General features: G+C 57.8%; 2 protein-coding genes across 10 annotated transcripts in view; one reads left to right on the forward strand and one right to left on the reverse strand.

Annotated features, from left to right (window-relative positions):
• The window catches only part of FBN3 (fibrillin 3), a 119,651-nt gene extending 108,984 nt beyond the window's left edge, over positions 1-10,667 (forward strand). The window contains exons 54-65 of the mRNA XM_074565670.1: positions 367-489; positions 780-911; positions 1,530-1,655; positions 1,890-2,096; positions 2,359-2,484; positions 2,973-3,095; positions 3,769-3,885; positions 4,149-4,277; positions 4,906-5,025; positions 5,979-6,210; positions 6,742-6,910; positions 7,691-10,667. Coding sequence (XP_074421771.1) covers positions 367-489; positions 780-911; positions 1,530-1,655; positions 1,890-2,096; positions 2,359-2,484; positions 2,973-3,095; positions 3,769-3,885; positions 4,149-4,277; positions 4,906-5,025; positions 5,979-6,210; positions 6,742-6,910; positions 7,691-8,065 — 1,979 coding nt within the window. The 3' untranslated portion in view covers positions 8,066-10,667. The remainder of the gene's footprint in view (positions 1-366; positions 490-779; positions 912-1,529; positions 1,656-1,889; positions 2,097-2,358; positions 2,485-2,972; positions 3,096-3,768; positions 3,886-4,148; positions 4,278-4,905; positions 5,026-5,978; positions 6,211-6,741; positions 6,911-7,690) is intronic.
• A 1,778-nt stretch (positions 10,668-12,445) lies between these two features.
• CTXN1 (cortexin 1) overlaps positions 12,446-19,824 on the reverse strand; it is a 41,867-nt gene continuing 34,488 nt past the window's right edge. For 7 of the 9 annotated variants that reach the window (XM_074565696.1, XM_074565697.1, XM_074565702.1 and 4 more), the window contains 2 exons: positions 14,586-14,699; positions 12,446-14,084 (listed from right to left, as the gene is read on the reverse strand). In XM_074565696.1, the coding sequence (XP_074421797.1) occupies positions 13,664-13,951 (288 nt within the window). In that variant the 5' untranslated portion in view covers positions 13,952-14,084; positions 14,586-14,699 and the 3' untranslated portion in view covers positions 12,446-13,663. Of the gene's footprint in view, positions 14,085-14,585; positions 14,700-18,612; positions 19,208-19,824 lie in introns of those variants that run through there. The other 2 variants (XM_074565703.1, XM_074565705.1) reach the window with 2 other exon arrangements.

Consider the following 19,824-nt stretch of genomic DNA (forward strand, 5'->3'; position numbering starts at 1 on the left):
CAGCCTCTGATGGACAGTGGAGAAAAGCTGGCTGGGGCTCATCTCCACGTGAGCGTGTACATCAGCACCGGTCCCCTTCAGCTTCCTCTGAGGCTGGAGCCCAGGAGGGGGTCTGGAGACCTGCCTAAATGCAGGAACTGCCTCACCAAGGAGCCAGGACCCTGTCCCCATCAAAGCTGCCAAGACACCAGGTGGCTGTCCCTCTGCCACAGAAGCCCATGACAGGAAGGCTTGGTGGAAGAGAGCTCTCATGAGTTGAATTCACGAGGAGGGAGGGAGTCTGTCCTGGGGAGGCCCACCACCTTTACTGCTCAGCTGACGCCTGAGAGCACAGAGTCGAGCTCTCCCCTCTCTCCTGCCTCCCAGATATCAATGAGTGCGCGCTGAACCCCCTGCTCTGTGCCTTCCGCTGCATCAACACCTTTGGCTCCTACGAGTGCACCTGCCCCTCTGGATACGCCCTCCGAGAAGACAGGAGAATGTGCAGAGGTAAAACCCCCTCCTGCACCCATCGGGGAGCTCCCACGCTCTCCCCAGGCCCCTGCACTTTGCTGGGCTCTGGTGCTGTGCAGAGAGAAGGCAGGACTTCTGAGCTGGCGCCTCTGGGCTTGTGCTCACTCTCGCCTGCCTTGGTGTCTCTGCCGTGTGCCAGCCAGCCCGGCCCAGGGCAGCAGGGCTCGGCGGAGCAGTGCAGATGGGAGCGCTCGGTTCCAAGTCGCTCCCCGAGTGCTGCAGAGTTGGCAGGTTGAACGTGGCCTCATTGAGGTTCTCGGTTGCAGATCTGGATGAGTGTGCAGAGGGATTGCACGACTGCGAGTCTCGAGGGATGCTGTGCAAGAATCTCATTGGCACCTTCATGTGCATCTGCCCCCCAGGAATGCAACGCAGGCCCGATGGAGAGGGCTGCACAGGTACCAAGGACCAGGCTGGGAGGGGTTCCCGGTGGGGATAGAGACCATCCTCTTCTAGGCATTGTCCACGTAGCTTTATTTTATATCCTACTGTCAGACAGCTCCTCCCCAGGGTTTTCCATGTGTCAGAACTTCCCTTATGTCCTATTAGATGCCTTCACAAACAAAATCTCTCCATCTCTGGACCCATGGGTCTACGCAGTTCCAGCACGAGATGACACAGAGCTGTGCCATGTGTCCTTTCTGTTGAGTCTTTCCATGTCGGTGTCAAGCTCCTTTGCACTGAGCTGCTTTTGGAAAGGCCAGCACTGGAGAGCCCAGACTTGCACACTGTCAGGCACAGCAGGAATGCAGAGTGAGCCCAGCTCCACTCCAACCCCAGCACCTTGGTACTTGCAGGTGGAGAAGGTGCACTCTAGGGAAGCTGGGTGCTCAGCCACCCTGCTTTGGGGGAGGTCCGGGGCCGGTGGATGTGTTTCTCAGCTGTCTAAGGCCGTGGAAGTGGTCCTCAAGGACTATGTGAGGGTGTTTCAAACTGCGTGGTAGCGTGGGAACTCATGGAAAGCTGAAATTCGTCCTACGCCTGACCATAGCTCTTTGCGGCTCCTTCCATCCTAGATGAGAACGAGTGTCGCACCAAGCCTGGAATCTGCCCCAACGGCCGCTGCATCAACACGGTGGGAAGTTACCGCTGTGACTGCAACGAAGGTTTTGAAGTCAGTCCCTCTGGCACAGAGTGTATTGGTAATTACCAAGTCCTGGTGGGTCCTGAGCAGCCTCTCATTAGCAGCAGATGATGCTTTTCAGGTGTTTCAGGGTTTCCGAGGGGAAAGGCTGTTGGGGCATCGCCTTAAGCATTATCCAAACCATACTACCCTCCATGCTGGAACTGGCACAGGCTGGTCGGGCTGCTCGGTTATCCCTGGTGCTGACACTGTCTCAGATCCTGACCTCGTATCCCCCGCTCTCTCTGTCCAGACACCCGCCAAGGATTCTGCTTCACTGAAGTACTGCAAACCATGTGCCAGATGTCCTCCACCAACCGCAACCTGGTCACCAAATCTGAGTGCTGCTGCAACAGCGGGCGCAGCTGGGGCCCCCAGTGTGAGCTCTGCCCCCTTCCTGGAACCGCCCAGTACAAGAAAATGTGTCCTCATGGACCAGGGTACTCCACTGATGGGAGAGGTGAGCTGGGGCCCAAACCACCTTCAGTGCAGAGGGGAGAAAGCAGAGGTGTGGGTACAGGCAGAGTTCCCCCAGGAACTGGCTGGGGCAGACCTACACGGTGCCTGGAGCAGGCAAGAAGCTTCTGCAGCATTATCTTAAAACTCCCTAAATGTCTCTGGCATCCCAGGGAGAGTCTGAGCCGCCCTGGCACAGTGCTGGCACAGGAGCATGGGGACAGAGGCCGCATTGGCACTAACAGGTCCGTCCCTCTCTCCCGCAGACATCGACGAGTGCAAGGTTCTGCCCAACCTCTGCAAGAACGGACAGTGCATCAACAGCATCGGCTCCTTCCGCTGCCACTGCAGGCTGGGCTACACCGCGGATATCACGGGCACAGCCTGCGTGGGTGAGTCGGGAGAAGGAAACCCGCGGCAGGCTTCCATCCCTACTTTTCAGTGTGCAAAGAGAAGGTCCTGGGACCTGTCCTCACTTCTGTCCCTACAGTTCTGCAAATCCATAGCGGGGCTTTGGACGCTTTGCCATATTGCACGGTCCTCTGTGCATCAAAGTCATCACTCTGTGTTGTTTAACTCCTTAAAACCCAGGCTCCATGTCTTCTCCCTCTGACCCCAGGGCTCACAGGGACTGGCAGGGAGTGTCATCCAGAGACGAAAGTCAGACCAGCCAGACCTTTTGTTGGCAGAGCATTTATCTGGGGCAGGGAGTGCCGGGATCCATAGGACCATCTGACCACTTAGTTACATGGGGCCATGAGACCTGGGATCACCTTGTGTTCGGGAGCCCCTTGGTAGACTGAATGGTCCAAGGGGTGGTGGGGGCCCAGTCCAGCAGCACGACCTGGGAATGCTGACGTGTCTTGTCTCTCGAGTCTAGATTTGGATGAGTGTAACCAGTCCCCTAAGCCATGTAACTTCATCTGCAAGAACACAGAAGGCAGCTACCAATGCTCCTGCCCCCGAGGGTACATTCTGCAAGAAGATGGGAAGATCTGCAAAGGTATTCACCCAGGAGAAAGCAGCAGAGACCCTGCCTCATCTCTGGCAGCCTGGGGGATGGCAAGAGCTGAAAAGCATCTGCCAGAACAGTCAAGTCTGTCTGTTCAGCCCCAGGACAAGGCTAGACATGGAAAAAGGTGCCATGCTGGACCCTCCTGGACTGATGCATCAGGGTTTCATCCCTCTGCAGATGCTCTAGATCTGTCTCATCAGAAAAAAAAATAATATTCCTTGCCCTTTCCTACAGACTGCACAGCATATCCCAGGCTGTGCGGAGCCTTGAACCTGCCGGTCTCCTACAGGTGGGCTGGGCACTATCAGGGCCCCTCCTGGTGCTGGCAGCTGCCAAAGTGGGGCTTTGCCCACCTCTCATGGTGCTGATGTATCAGGAAGGTGGCCTATGAGTCTGTGAGGGTCTGGGATTTGTGGATTACGAGAGAGGCAGAGAAAAATTTCTGCATCTTCCAGATGTGTCTGGAATGATGAGGCTCCCTGGACTTGTGATTGTCACGCAAGAATTTTGTGTGTGTCGTTCCTGAGGCTGGTCCATGTCAGCTCCTGGCCTGCCCAGGACCACCGTGTATCACCGTGTGCACGTGGGTGCCAGAGACTCGGACCGTAAAGGTAAGAAAACTCAGTAAGATCAGTTGAGACGCATGTTCTTGTTGCTTTAGACTTGGATGAATGTGCCACCAAGCAGCACAACTGCCAGTTCCTCTGTGTGAACATTATCGGAGGATTCAACTGCAAGTGCCCTCCAGGCTTCACTCAGCACCACTCCTCCTGCATCGGTGAGTAGAGGCATTTGCTGCTCTGCTGTACAGCACCACCAAGGTCCCTGTGGGTGAGCTCTAAGCCCAGGAGAGTCTTTCCAGCCCCCCAGCTCTGGGTTTAGAGCACTGTCCCTCTCCAGCCGGCCGGGGGTTGGGCATCTGACGTGTCTGTCTGCTGCTGGGACTGGGCTATGCTCCATGATGCAACGTAGCTGTCTGCAAAGCTGCACGCAGCCACGTCCTTGGGGATGGACTTACAGGCGGCCGCCGGTGTTTTGCAGACAATAATGAGTGCACAGCTCAGCCCTCTCTGTGTGGAGCCAAAGGACAGTGTCTGAACACGCCAGGCAGCTACAACTGCGAGTGCCAGAAAGGATTCTCCCTGGACAGCTCTGGTGTCAACTGCGAAGGTGGGTCTTTGTCTCTGGGGCTTTGGCAAACACATGTTCCATGTGGAAGAGTTCCTAGTTCACTCGCAGTCTCTAAGGCAGCTCAGTCCAGCCAAGAAGGGACTACTCCTTACTGTGGGGCACCAGAAACCCACACGGGAAGCCCTGGTGCAAAGGAGAGGTCGGTGCCTGACCTGCCTGGGGCAACACCGGCTCTTGGACAAGTAGATGAAGGTCTTGGTGCTGCAACCGTAGCAGCCAAGGGGAGGAAAGGAATGGTCCTGTGTCTGATCAGGGGAGATCTCATGCCGGCCAAAACCCACCATGTACTTATGCTAAAGAAAAGCAGCAGTTCAGCGCAGACAGCCAGAAGCAGAACAGATCAGGTAACGGTTCAGGCCAGACCTTAAATCAAAAAACATCCAAGCAGGGGGTGCAAGGGGAGGTATGTGGGCCTGGGGGCTGAAAGCGTTACTCAGTTCCAAGCTGCAGAGACATAATTAGGCAGAAGAACCACCCACCCCCATGAACACCCTCAAGGATGCCGGCTGCCCGGCACATACCGTGTGCGCATGGTCCCTACACGCCCAGGGCAGCCCACGAGACAGGGGGAAGCTGTCTCACCACCATCTGTGTTACGTTGCTGCAGATGTGGACGAGTGCGATGGAAACCATCGGTGCCAGCATGGCTGCCAGAACGTGCTGGGAGGCTACCGCTGCGGCTGTCCACAGGGCTACGTGCAGCACTACCAGTGGAATCAGTGTGTGGGTGAGTGTGGGATGGGGCTCTTGTGTCCCGTAGCTGTAGGGATGGGGGATAGAGGGCAGCTACGCCCCGAGTCCCTCTCCAGCCACCCCTGGCCGTCTCTGACTGTGGAGTCTGGTTCATCTTTGAATCTGTTAGGTTGGAAGGGAGCTCTAAAGGCCATCCCGTCCAACCCCCTGCAGCGAGCAGGGACAGCTTGAACTAGATCAGGTCGCTCAGAGCCTCATCCAGCCTGGCCTTGAATGTCTCCAGGGATGGGGTCTCCACCCCCTCTCTGGGCAACCTGGGCCAGTGTCTCACTACCCTCCGTGTAAAGAACTTCTTCCTCATGGCTGATCTAACCCTGCCCTGCTCTAGTTTAAACCATTGTCCCTCGTCCTATGGCTCCATGCCCTTGCAAACAGCCCCTCCCCAGCTTTCCTGTAGCCCCCTTCAGGGACTGGGAGACTGCTATAAGGTCTCCCCGGAGCCTTCTCTTCTCCAGGCTGAACCCCCCCAACTCTCTCAGCCTGTCTTTGTAGAAGTGCTCCAGCCCTCAGACCATCTTCGTGGCCTCCTCTGGCCCTGCTCCAACACAAACCCAGCGCTGATCTTCCTGCCCTTGCCCCAGAGGAGGACCATGCCTGTGCCCACAGTCGGTCCCCCTGCCCTGGCCCATGTTCCCTCTGCAACAGGGAACATCAGGAACATCTGGAAGCTGCTCTGCAGAGTGCTGAGCTCCCAGAGCTCCTGACGCCAGCAGTTCCCTGCATTGCAGGAGGATAAAAAAATGAAGGCAGTCCTTCAGGGACCTGCATGGGATGAGGTCTCACAGGGGAGCCAGGAGAAGGGAGCCTGCTGCCAGCTCAGCGATGCCCGTGGGCAGATTTCCTTGGCCCTGCGGGGTGGGGAGCCCCAACAGCACAGGAGCTCCCTTCCGCTACGTTTCTGACTGGTTCTGCTGTCTTTGGGTGCAGATGAAAACGAGTGCTCCAGCCCCACCGCCTGCGGCTCTGCCTCCTGCTACAACACTCTGGGAAGCTTCAAGTGCGTCTGCCCATCTGGCTTCGATTTTGACCAAGCCTTTGGTGGGTGCCAGGACGTGGATGAATGCTCAGCAGGCGGCAGCCCCTGCAGTTACGGCTGCTCCAACACAGACGGAGGCTATCTCTGCGGCTGTCCCGGCGGCTACTTCCGAGCAGGGCAAGGGTAAGGGAGCAGCCAGCAGGAGTGTCCCCACAGGCACCTGTACGTTCTTGGGGGGATATTGCAGGCTGCCCACCATGCATGGTGTCCCCAGGCATGCGCCGTCACCACGCTCCTGCTCTCTGCCACCAATACAATTTGAAGGAGCCCCAGGAGCCGGTAAGCTCCCATTCCCACACGAGTCCTTGGCTTCCCCAGGCCAGGCTGTTCCTCACCCATCACAAGATCCTCATGGTAATGCGCATCTCCTCTCCCATTTCACTCCCAAAGGGCAGTGCAGCTGCAAGCATTGTAGCAGATGTTCTGCAGATCCATCTAGTCCAGGGTGCGGACAGATTAAATCTACTGGCCACATCTAAATAAGATGTGGCCTGATCTCTCAGAGGCATGTCCTGTGTACAAACCATGTCCTATACCCAGGCACGATCCTCCATGTGTTTCTGGATGCCACGTGGAGAACTTGTGAGGGCAATGATAAGATTTCCTTCTTGAAGCATGAATCTGAGATGGGTCTCTCTGCTTTTCTGCCACCAGACACTGTATTTCTGGCTTGGGTTTTGGGAAAGGTTCCTACCTTCCTGCTCCCCAAGAAGAAGATGAAGACAACCTGCTCTCCCCTGAAACCTGCTATGAGTGCAAGATAAACGGCTACCCCAAGAGGGGTCGGCAGCGACGCAGTGTCAATGGCACTGAGAAGCACCAGGTAAGAAGTCCATGGCATCCTGGATGGGGTGAAGCAAGGCAAGAGCTGGGTCGCTTGGGGAATAGCTGCTTGGAGTGGATCCCAGCCCGTGTGCCCATTCCTGAGGGGCTGCCTCAATCCAGACGGAGCGAGCAGCTCACTCTGCCCATGCTGGGTGCTCGGGTGTTTGTGGATGCCACTGAGTCCAGAAGTCCTGCAGAAATGGAAGGTCTTTCACAGTATGTTAGGGGAGGTCAGGACGATCTTAGGTGACACACATTTGTGTGGTTTGGCCACAAATGTCTGGAGGTACACGCAACCAAGAAATAAAGCAGACGCGTTTCCTTGCAAGGGGGGCTGATGGAGGAGCAGTCCCCATAGGGCCTTAGAGGACCATCAGCACTTACTGTCTGGCTCCAGACTGGACCTGTCACTATAAATACAGGGTATTCCTTGGAGGGAAGTTCTGGCCTCTGTCCAAGGCTCCCCCAAGAAGTTCACAGGCCTGGGCAGGACAGACTGGACTGGGAGGTCATCATGGGCCCTTCAGGCCTTGGGAGGAAAATGCCTCTGAAGTTATTGGTTCTTCCCCTGAAGATGAGGGCTGTGTACTGCCCGGTTCAGTCTCAGCAGCACAAACAGGGTACCAAGAAACACTTGAAGGAAAGCAAGGCCCATAGAAGTTGTAGCCAATTCTGCTTTGAGGTGGCCCATGGGACAGAACTCCTCTAAATCAAGTCCTTCACCTGGCCATGAGCTTTTCTTGGTGTCTGTCAGTAACACGCTTGGTTCCTTTTGAAGGATCATACTGTGAACTTGGCCAGCATGGATGTGGATGCTCCTCTGTCCATGATGCTGAACCTCTCTGACCTGGCTCACAAGGAGCACATCCTGGAGCTCCTGCCCGCTGTGGAGCCCCTGGAGAACCGTGTGCGGTACCTGATTTCCCATGGGAATGAGGATGGCTACTTCCGCATCCACCAAAAGGAGGGGCTCAGCTACCTGCACCTCGGCCGCAAGAAAATAGTGCCCGGCACCTACCTGCTGGAAATCGTGAGCGTGCCCCTGTACCGCAAGAGGGAACTGCAGAAACTAGAGGCCAAGAACCACCTCAACTACTTAGCAGGGGAGCTGGGCCAAGCACTGAGGATGAAGCTCCAGCTCCAGCTCTACTAACGTCCATGAGATCCACCCACCCAACCGACAGTACAGTCCTTAGCCTTGCCATCCACACCTGGAAACAACTGCCTCTTCTCTCGCTGCACCCCCTGCCACCGCCTCCCCCACTGCACTGTACGACCGATGGGAAATGTCCCGCCGGGCTCAGCCCTCACCTTGGCCATGCAGGGATACGCCGCTTCATGGGGGGCTGGAGTCAAAACCAAGCCACACCGCAAAAGAGCTCGTGAAAGCTTTTGCCAGAGGTTCAGACCTTGTTAGCAGGGACTCCCTCCCTCTGCTCAGCTCTTGCCTGTCTCCTTTAACCAAGATACTGTTAGTCCGAGCTGGCAAGGGCAGTAGCACGGGGAAGCTGCCTGTCCTTCATGGTCACAGGCCAAAAACCACCCCACAGCCCAGGAAATGCGAGGGGGGGAGGCTGGGGGCAGCTTTGGAAGGAGCTATGGCACGGTGTGGTGGTAGTGCATTTCCCAGCAGCTCTTGTCCCTCCTTTGCTTCCGCGTTGTCATGATGGTGCTGCAGAAACCATCCCCTGCCTACACTGGCTGTGCTCTGTCTCTCTCTGTCCTCTCCGTGTCCTCCGCTCCTTTGGGGCTCCTCTGTCAAACGGAAAAGGTCACCTCTGAGTGAAGTTTGGGTTTCTAACCTCGCATCACCAAGCAGCCAGGCCCTGGGACCACGGGCTCCTGTAGGGAACGTAGGGTTTTCGCACTGAACACGTCCATGCCCTCCAAAGATTGGAGCTGGAAGGGCTTTTCCGGAGCTCCAGCAAGCCCAGGGGTTAAGGTGTCCCTCTATAAATGAGGAGGAGCTCTGGGGAAAGGCCAATAATTGCATTGTTGGATGTGGTTGGACAAAACTAAACTGGCAGGAAAAATGTCATGAGGCTGGTAGAGAGCAGCTGGATGCTCCCCATGCCAGGGGGGCCGGAGGGCTTGGCAGGGCACGTGTGGCATCCTGCAGGGACGCGTTTCCTGGCCACCACCCACACGAGTGTTTGAAAACCCTGTGAACAGTTTCCCACCAGCAGGAGCAAGATGGGGATAGGGGTGGTCTCTGCAGCCTGGCGGGAAGAAAGAGGCAGGGAGAGCCAGAGCTTCGTTTTCCAAACAGTCCTTGACTCCGAGCCACCCCGTCTGCGTGACTCTGGTGCTCACGGCCAGAAACCACCCCCCAAGTCAGGAGCACTTCTGACAACGGGGGCCGCACGTCGCTCCCTCCGGTTGTCGCGTACGTCTTGGTCAGTCCAAGGTGACACCGGAGATGGACGGTCTCTGGTTAACGCAGCCAAATGAAATGCACTAAAAAGAGTCTGGAAAACATTAATTAAGTGAATTGAGGTCTCCCTGCTGCCTCAAGCAGCCTCTCCAGACCCTTCTGTCCAGGTGGGGCTCTTCTTCTTCCCTCCCTCCGGTGTCCTTCGCGCAGCCGGTCTCTGCCATGCCATTTCCTAGGTTTGCATGAATCCATTTTCAGTCCTGCGTCACCCCTGTGCCTCGTCACAGGCGAGAAAGGTGCTAATTCCCTCTGGTGCCACACACGACTACCTTCTCAACCGCTCCGAGGTGCTTCCAGCTTCCAGAAGCTGGTGCTGGTATTGAATTGTCAGCGTTCGTGCACTGTATCCATCCACCCTCTCATATTTATGTATAACCACCAAAGTTACGATTGCTCGCTGTTGTGAGGAGTGCATATTCCTGTAGCTTTTTTTTTTGGTACTTGGGGAGGGGATGGGGGGGGGGGGGGGGTTGTGGGTTTTTTTTCCCCGCGGGGGGTGGGGGAAGCGTATGTGTATGCTGTATTTGGGCTCACGTCAAACTTGAAAACTCTTTTGCGTAACACAGCTCCAGACTCTGGATTTTTGCAAGAGTCCCAGAGCTTGTGACAGGATGGGTGGCCTGATGATTGGGGTTGGTTGTTTTGGTTTTGGTTTTTTTTTTTTTTTTATTATTTTGGTTTGTTTTGTTTTTCCAACAGGTGCTTTTTTTAAAAAAAAAAAAAAAAAAACAAAAACAAAAAACTATTAATAATAATAAATTAGCAGAGATGGGTTTGTGTGTGTGTGTTGAGCCAAAAGTCTCAAATGAAAAAGCTCAAGGTTTCCTTCATTCCTCTCTGGTGCGGTGTTTTGGTTTTTGGTTTGGTTTTTTTTTTTTGTATTGACATTTCTTGCTGGTTGTTTTTTTGGGAAGCGTTGAAACCCAAAACCTCTGCCCGTCCCCCCCCACCCCCGCCGCCCCTTGTCCCGCACAGAGAGGTGGCTCTTTGTGGAATTCCTTTTTTGTATCAGAAGCAACAGCAACAATAAAATTATTTTGGGTTAACTGGGTCTGGGTCTGGGTCTTCCTCCTCGTCGGGGCGCAGCATCGTCCGGGGCTGAGGGGCGGCGGGGGGCCCACGGCGCAGACAGCCCCGGAACGTGGCTGGACCCATCCCAGCTCCAACAGGAGCGAGCCCAGGCTGGTGTCCTGCCTGTATTCCGTTCCATTGCCCGTGCCATTCCTCAGGGATGGATTTTCACTCTTGCAGCCCCACCCAGCTCGCCCGTCTCAGCACCCATGGGTGCCCATGGGGTCCTTCCCAAAGCCTCGGAGCAGAAGGCAGATCACAGACTGGTTTGAGTTGGAAGGGGCCTTAAAGCCCACCCAGTGCCACCCCCTGCCCTGGGCAGGGACACCTCCCACCAGCCCAGGTTGCTCCAAGCCCCAGCCAACCTGGCCTTGAACCCCTCCAGGGATGGGGCAGCCACAGCTTCTCTGGGCAACCTGGGCCAGGGGCTCACCACCCTCACAGCAAAGAATTTCTTCCTCAGATCTCACCTAAATCCCCCCTCTTCCAGTTTCAAACCCTTCCCCCTCGTCCCATGGCTCCCCTCCCTGATCCCAAGTCCCTCCCCAGCTTTCCTGGAGCCCCTTTAGGGACTGGAAGGGGCTGGAAGGTCTCCGCGGAGCCTTCTCTTCTCCAGGCTGAACCCCCCCAGCTCTCTCAGCCTGTCCTCACAGCAGAGGGGCTCCAGCCCTCCCAGCTCCGTGTCTCTCCTGTGCTGAGGTGAGGGAGGAGGCACAGAGGCACCAGTAAAGCCTCTCCTGATCCTTCGCTCTCTCCCAGCAAGGGCCATGGAAGGAGAGCGATGCCAGAGCTCTGAGCCTGGAGCCCGGATCGCTGAGCCCAGCCAAGGGGTGGCTGCACCCCATCGTCGCTGCCGGGCTGGGGGGAGGCTGCGGGGGCCAGGACAGGGATGGGAGGGGGCACAAGAAGGGCTGGCGGAGAGGAGCCAGAAGGGATGCAGGAGAGCGTAGGCAAACCCACTGCCAGGACCGATCCTGCCTGGTGCTGTGGTCAGGGAAGATGCCGCCTGTGCTGTGGTCACCCTTGGCTCATCCGCCTTGGAGGAGCAGCTCCGCTCTTGGTGGTTTTGCTGAGCTGGGCTTGTGCAGTCAGCGTTACGTGCAGGGTGGGCGATGACGCTTGGCCAGCGATCGTGCCGTGGGTCCGGGAGTCAGGGTCCGGCCCGTTGAGTTCCGCTCAAACCCTTCTTCCAGGCTGATATTCTGTTTTTTTTAGGAAGCTCTTCTTGGCTTCCCAGTCTGGATGCTGAGCCGTGTGCCACAAGAGGGCAGGCAGGGCTGCGGCATCCCTGCGACTGGGAGGGAGCCCACTGCCTTACTGGGTGGTGGGAGAGCTGGGGATGGGGTGGGGGTGGGGCAACCACGCGATGAGACCTGGGCGAAGGAGAACATTGAGCCCAGGCAGCTGGAAACTGTCCCCCAAACACCTTCCTGGGCTTGGCGGTAGGTGAGGGGCGGCAGGCGGTGGGGAGCGGCGGCAGAGGAGGTGCAGGAGCGGGGTGCGCTGGGCCTGGGTACCCAGGTCCTGCCGGTCACTGCTCTGCAGCACCCAGCAGGGACTCCTTGCCTCTTCCTCCACGTCACTCATGTGACCCCGGGGACTCTCCGGGGATGGCCTGTACCCACACATCCCGGTCTCTCTGGATGCAGAAGAACCTACCAGGCTGCTGCCCGCGCAGACCCGGACTGATGTAGAGGACATGGCCAGGCACAACCCACGGGTCCTGCAACGAACGTGGCCAGGCTGTGACCATCCCCGTCCAGCAACGCTGCCCCAGATGCCCCACTTCGGCCAAGGAGCACCTTCTGCGTGTCCCTGACCACCGCACCCACAGCACCATGGCCGGGCGGTGATGCTCCCGTCCCACGTGGCACCCATCCCCTGCGGAGCAGCCCCAGCTTGTGCTGGGGGCCGTGGGGTCTTGGCTCAGACGGAGAGAGATGGGGCAGCCCCACCACTGCCCGGGAAGCGGCCAGTTCTCCTCCCAGTGCCTGCCAGGACGCGCCAAAGAGCAGAGGACGAGCCGTGTGGGGTTAGCACAGTGCAGCTTTATTTCCATGGTTGGGGGACGAGGTTCTCCCCCGTGGGCTCAAATCCCTTAGTACAAACCTTCTCGGTGGCCCGCAGCCGTAACCCACCATGGCTTTTGCTAGCCCTGTGGCTAGCTGCAGCACCCCTCCTCAACAGGCATGGTTCCCACAGAGGGGCAGGAGGACAACCGTGTTTTCCTCTCGGCTACTTACGCAGCCCTTCTGATACCCAGATGCAGGATGGCCAGGGAAGGGCCGGCCACCCCTGCCCCCAGCAAGCCCCTGGACGTGGGGAGGCCACTCAGGTCCTGCTGGAGCAGGGACTGGCCAGGGTGGGATGCCGGTGGGAGGCTGCCAGGCTTGGGCTGGCTGAGGAGCATCTCCCAAGCGTCCTGTGGGACTTTTGGTCCCTCCGGGGATGCCGGCAGGGCCACCCAGGCAGGTCTGCAGGGAGCTGCACGGCTGCGCCTTGCTCAGACCATTTTCACCAGTCGGGCAGGGACAAGTCACTACGGTGGGAAGCGGAGAGCAGGCTGCAGGGCTGGATGCCGAAAGGGGGCTGCGCATGGCGGGGCGGGCGGGGGGGGTCTCCATCTCCCCCTCACTTGTGGCTGAGGTGGGGGGTGGGCACTTGGGGCTGCCACACAGAGAAGAACAAAGCCAGCACTTGGGTCTGGTGCCTATAAACCCCCTGACAGACACAGCTCAGCTACAGGGACACACACACACACACACACACGTGCGCACTGGACCACAGCACTCCCCCGGGGGGCACAGACGAGGGCGACGTGGGGGGCAGGAGGAGGTGGGGGTCAAAGCTCTGGCCTGGCACCAGGCAGAGCCGCCCAGACCAGGAGCCCCGTGGGCCGTGGCTGAGGGCAGGTCCCGCCATGCCCTGCCCCATCGCCTCCTGCCCCTCACCGCGACACGCGACACTGCCCGGGGCCACGGTGGGCAGCGGGGAACCGCGCAGAGTCACATCACCCCTCCAACACATCTCTCCAAGAGTCCCGCAGACTGCGAAGAGAACTGAAAAGTGCTTAGAAAAGAGAGAAACCCCTAGAAAACCCACCCCGGACAAGAGCCCAACCTCACCTCCCTGCCCAGAGCATCCCTGCTGGCCCGGGGCAACACCACAGAGGAAGGGGGGGCCGGGGCCGGGGCCAGCTGGGGTGGGAGGCACACGGAGCACCCAGGCTCGCCCCATCCCTGCCCTCTACACCAAGGCGTAGTCAAACTGGCCCCTCTCCAACCCCTCCTTGTGGTCAGTCCAGGAGGAGGCGGGCATGCGGCTGTAGGGGTCCAGCAGGATGCGGAAGCAGCGCACCATCAGCATCACCAAGAAGACCAGGAGGAAGATGACAAAGGCAAAGACGGTTTTCTGCTCGGCATCCATACCCGCGGCGCCGGCTGGGTGCTCCACCAAGGAGGGGGAGAGCAGTTCATAATCCATCGTCGATGCATCATTCATGGCAGAGGCGAGGAGCGCGTGGCCAGGGCGCATTCGGCCGCCCCGGTGCCCGGGCAGCCGGCTTCAGCCTCCCGCTGTGCCCACGCACCCGCAGCACGGGTTACTCCATAGCCACCAGCGCCGCTACGCCGAGCTCGGGATTCACTCCTGCCCGGGCCGAGAGCTCCTGGAGGGGAAAGCAGAGATGGTGAGGGGGGAGGAATTGCCCACTGCCAAATAACCAGGGGCAGGAAAGGGCAGGGAACTTCACAAGATGATCCCTGAGCTCAAGAAGCCGCTTGTGAGGAGCACAAAAGCATGGGATGGGTGGGAAGTCCAGGGCACTGGTGCAGAGCTTCCCTCTCCAGTGATAAACCCCCAGGATTCCTCCAGAGGGGGTGTCCACCTGCTAAGCCTAGTGCTGCAGGACACTTTTGGATTCAGGTGCCCTGAATCATAGGACAATTCACACTGAAAAGGACCTCAGCTGAGGAGTCAGAGTGGGCTGCTCAGGGCTTCAGGGCTCTGGTCTTGAAGTTCTCCCTGGATGGACACAAGCTTACAGTTTGCCCGTTCCTATGGAGGGACACGTGTCCGGCTCCTGTATTTCCCTTGGCACAATGACTGCCTTTGGGCTTGCACCAGGTCTAGAAGGAGCTGAGTCTTGATGGAGAAGGTGGGCACCTACCTCACTGCAGCTGCGTGGGGACACTAGCATTGCTACTGCAGCAGGAGGAGGAGAGGGCTGTGTCCAAACAGCCACGTCACTGCGGAAAGGTCTCCAGGGTCCAGCTCTCTTGGGCTAGGGATGCAAAGCAGAAGGACAAAGATGGCACAAGAGGTTAGAAGGACCACAGCCACTAGGAGTCATAGCAAAACACCACAAGGCACCTCTGAAGCTCTCGGTGTCTCTTAGACCAGCACCTAGATGGAGTTCACCTTGGGCAACATCCACACCAACCTCCCCTTGCAGCATCCCGGAGCTGGAGTGCTCTCAGAGCTCTGGAGACTCCATAGAAAAAAAAAAAAAAAAAAAAAAAAAGAAAAAAATCCACCCAAACCCAAGAAAACCCACTGGGAGATACCAGGAAACAGCCCTCCCAGGCAGCAACATTGCCCAATGTCAGTGGGAAAGCAAAAGGCAGAGCCCAGTCCCGAGGCCGAGGCACCCAGAAAGAGCCCGGAGCAGGTTCCGCTCGGCTCTGACTCACGCTGAGGACCGGCTCCGTCCCCCCTGCCCGCGGCTCCTGGGACACCACGCGGAGCAGCGCTTGCAGGCTTTAAAAATCATTTCATCCAACAGCAGCAAAATAAAGGGCACGAGCAGCAGGGGGGCGAGCACGGCTGCTCTCCGGCTTTTCACCCCGGTTATTTGGTACGATCCCTTCCCAGACACGTCTCTCGTGTCCGGACCAGACGTGGGATGTCCGTACGGCACCGGCCAATTCAGCCCTGCCCCTCCTTGGGACAAAACGTCACCATGGGGGTGGCGAGCCCTCAGCTGGCGTCCCGGCGTCAATATTTGGCCAGGGAATTGCTGAACCCCCCCCAAACACTGACCACCCCAAAACAGCTGTTTTGGCACTTCCACGCACACCGACTTCCCAGTTGCCTGCTGAGGCTCCGGGCGTCCTCTGGGGCTGAGTGGGGGCTTTGCCCTGGTTTGTCACACTTGCACTATCGCAGGGAAGTGCCCGGTGCAGCCTCCCCCCAAAAGGGAACTGTGCCTACACCCCACGTCACGTTAAGAGGACGTTGGCCACCCCTAGTGTGACTCCATCCAGAAGTCCCTCAGACTGTCGCGCTTCCATCATGCTGGGGTTTATCCGCCCCCCCGTCCCCATACATCCCCAACTGTGCATGGGGTACAGAGATAAGTCAAAAAAGGTTCCCACAGGGCGGGTACCACATCACAGGGTCATTTAGGTTGGAAAAGACCCCTCAGATCACCGAGTCCAACGGTAAACCCAACACTGCTGAGTCCACCACCAAACCACGTCCCTCAGCGCAACGTCTACCCATCTTTTAAATCTCTCCGGGGATGCTGACTCCATCCGCTCCCTGGGCAGCCTGTTCCAATGCTTGGCAATCCTTTTGGTGAAGAAATATTTCCTAATACCCATCCTAAGCCTCCTCTGGTGCAACTTGAAGGAGGGCAGGTGTGACCGGCGCCAGAGGAGCTTCCACCTGGGCAGAGAGCGGTTGGGTCTCCCCTCCCCAGCCAGCGGGCGATGGCTCCACGTCGTCCTATTTAGGGGAGGAACACCCACCCATGGAGGACCATTGATGGGACAGAGCATCCCCCTTCTCTCCACGGAGGTCTCTGGGGATGGGCGCAGCTCTACAGCCTCCATCTCCTTGAGGAGCTCCTGGTGCCCTGGGAGCCCTCAGGAACCCCCTGGGCTTTGCAGGTATTGCTTGGGGGGGGGGGCATCGCTGCCTCTCCGCTGCACTTCTCTGGGTTCGGGGGAGGTTCACGCGTCCCACGGACATGCCTGGGTTAAGGAAAAAAATCCTCCTTCATGGTTCTTGGTGCCAGCGACGCTCGGGACAGGCCCTGCTGCGATACAGGTGACCCAAGCACAAATCACGTACCTGGAGATGCCCAGCTGACTCATAGCAAAAGCGCAGGGAGGAACAAGCACGCTCGGGACAAAAATACAAGATTTTTCTACTAAACAGTGTCCCTAGTATTATTTCCTGTAGCATTCAGGATAAAGGCTTTCCCTCTCATTTGGGATGTGTTGCTTTTTCATTATTGTGTGAAAAATCAGCTCTTAATTTCCCGGGAATTTTGAGCAGAGCAAAAAAAACCCGCCACTGATAAGACAGTTAAATGAAGGCAGCTGTTATTTAAGGAACATTTGATTGAGTTTTATTAAGATTCATGTTCCCTTAGTAACTAAAAAGAATACACGAGCGAGGAAATTGCTGAATAGGGCCAGATCTCACAAAGGAGGAGGATCGCTGCGGTGAGATTCTTCTGGGTACGCAACACAAATTAAATGCTAATTTGGGAACGGCAAAGATCTAATGAGATATGTATTTAAAAAGTGGTACGGAGCGGTGTTTACCGATGCGGGATGCCAGCTGGCGGGGGGGGGGGCCTCACCCTTCCCACTACAGACACCTCCGAGGTGAGAATCCGAGTGGGCAGGGGAGGGGGGTTACGGGGGCTCAGCAGGGATGGGGCCACACGGCGCCGGCACGACTCAGCCCACGCTCTGGACTACAAGAACGCTGGGGAGGGGCTGTTTGCAAGGGCATGTGGTGGTAGGACCAGGGGTAACGGCTTCAAACTGAAAGAGGGGAGATTGAGATGAGATCTGGGGAAGAAATTGTTTGCTGTGAGGGGGGTGAGCCCCTGGCCCAGGTTGCCCAGAGAAGCTGTGGCTGCCCCATCCCTGGAGGGGTTCAAGGCCAGGTTGGCCGGGGCTTGGAGCAACCTGGGCTGGTGGGAGGTGTCCCTGCCCAGGGCAGGGGGGGGCACTGGGTGGGCTTTAAGGTCCCTTCCCACCCAAACCAGTCTGTGATGCTAAACGTCCAAAGCAGAATCAGAGCCTAATTAGGGAAAGCAGCTGGAGAAAGCCTTCTGTGTCAGCTGAAAAGCAATTTCTGGATACCAGCATTTCAGGTATTGCTTACTTCCAATTTCCAGCGGAGTAATCTCGCTTAAAAAAAAAAAAAAAAAAAAAAAAGAAAAAGAAAAAAAAAAGAAATCTGTTCCTCCTCCGAACAGTTTACTCCCACCAGCAAAGAGAAGATGAAGCCGGGAGCCTTGGCACAGCCCCGCTTCGCTCTGCGTCAGTGCAGGGGACGGGGAGAGGGGACCCCAGCTCTGGATCCGGGGTCTCAGTGACAAGGACCTTCCCCCCCAAATCGTGGGTAAATTTGGGTGCCGGGAGATTAAGTCAGCTTCGCAACACCCAGCACCGAAAGGGGTGCGTTTTATCAGCAGGAATTAAAAGAAGATCCCCCCCCCCCCCCCCCAGCCCCCGCCGCGATTCGCACAATGAAGCAGAATCGCGCCAGAAAGGCTTGATCCGCTCAAAGAATCAGGCTGGAAGATGACAGGCCCTGAGCCGGCGCGGAGCAGGGTTTAATTGCACAATGTCATGGATGCAGGCCAACAACTAGGGAATTACTCGGTTTACACACTTTTAAATATACCCAAATTAGTACTTTTATAACCAAAAATAGACATTCGCAATTATATAACAATGAGAAACGAGACCGATGTCTTAAAAGGAGAAAGCGGAGCTGGTTTTGATGGAGGCGAGCGAGGAGGGGCTAAAACGCTTAAATTCGAATGAAGCTTTTGTCGGGACGAGAAGAAAACGACCGCGTGCGCAACGAGAACCGGAGCGAATTCATTGGGACGGTGCTAAAACAACCCCGCTTTGAAAAGCGCCACCCAACTCTTGCTCCCCGTGCGAATCGATCGGGGGTCTCCAGGAGAAAAATCCAAAAGAAAGATGCATCCCAGGCTCCCGGGAATGTCTAAAAGAGAGGGTTTTTCTGGCCAAAACGAGCAGGGCGGGGGAGCAGGGTGGCAGCGGCACTGGTGGAGGGCCACGAGAGCGTCTGCCACTGGGCGGGAGCCCGGGGGGGGTCCTGCAGGACCCGGCTCCGTCCGCTCCCTTGGGTTGACGTCCTCCGCATCGCCCAATGTGGGGCACAACCGCCCCGCGCCACCGGGCAGCAAATGCGCTCACCGGGGAGGTCTGGAAGCAGCCGGCCTCGCGAGGACGGCAGGCAAAGGCGTTTCTGCCTTAGGAGGGGGATTTCTCGGACCGAAGCTCCTCGCGGGGGGGTGGGAAAAGGCTTTACTTGCGAGTGCGGTGGGGCCGTGGAGCTGCTCCCTCCGTCCTTCCCCAAGGGTCCGTGGGCAGCGGGTCCGCTCGTCCCTGCTGGGCGCCCTTCTGGGACGCGCACCCTGGTGCTGGCGCCGTCAGGAGGAGCTGACGGAGCGGCCGAATTCTCCGCCGGGTTTGCATTGCCTTTTTCAGTAAATTTTGCCGCTGGGTCAAACGGAGGAATCCCGCTGGGTTACGGCACGGCTGCCGGCGTAAGCACAGCCCAGAGGCTCGGCCAGGGGAAGCCGAACTTCCAACGGGAGGCAGACCCCCGGAGCCAAGAGCTGCACCGTGTCCTCAGAGCTAGTTCTGCCCCAGAAAAAAGCGGGTTGTGACCCTCCTGGGTGCTGAGAGCACCGGGAGGTGTTTATGGGCTGCACCCTGGACCTGTGAGCAAACAGGGCTGGGGCTCTCCCGATGTGTTTCTGTCTTCCCAATTCGTCAAAGCCGAATTGCCGCGTTGTCCCTGGAAATGCGGCTCCTGTCGTTGCCACCGACTACTGGCACGGGGCTCACGCAGGGGCCATCTCCTCTGTCCCCCCCCACCAAGCAGACAGCAGAGTAGTTTCCCATTTCAGGAATTCTGCTGGGATCTCGCCTTCCCAGCTTCCCTCTCACTGCTTCCATGGAGGCACCCGAGCCTTAACCCCGGGACGCTCCACTGAACGTCCCTGGCAGGGAGAGACCCTCCTGCCCCCACCGAGGTGGGTTCGTGCGTTGCAGAGACCCAGGGGGGATGCTGAGACACCCCCCCACCTTCATCCTGGCTGTGTTGGAAGCACCTGCGGGAGGTATCCCACCCCGGCCGTGCAGGCAAACACTGGGCAGCTGCCCAGGGACAGGCAGTGCCAAGGGACCGCAGCCCAGGTCCGGGCTCCTGTCTGTCAACGCGTGATACCTACAGCAGGCTCCTGAGGGGGTCCTTCATGAACCCTCTCCATCACCCGGCCCTGTCAGGGCTCAGCGTGTGGTTGGACAAGGACATATGGGGCCCAGGAGACATCCTGCCATGGGTCTGGACCCAAGGAAGACCCCAAGTCTCGGCAGGATCCCCCAGTTGGGCTGACTTAG

The sequence above is a fragment of the Larus michahellis genome, chromosome 23 (genome assembly GCF_964199755.1).
Source record: "Larus michahellis chromosome 23, bLarMic1.1, whole genome shotgun sequence".
Classification (NCBI taxonomy): domain Eukaryota; kingdom Metazoa; phylum Chordata; class Aves; order Charadriiformes; family Laridae; genus Larus; species Larus michahellis.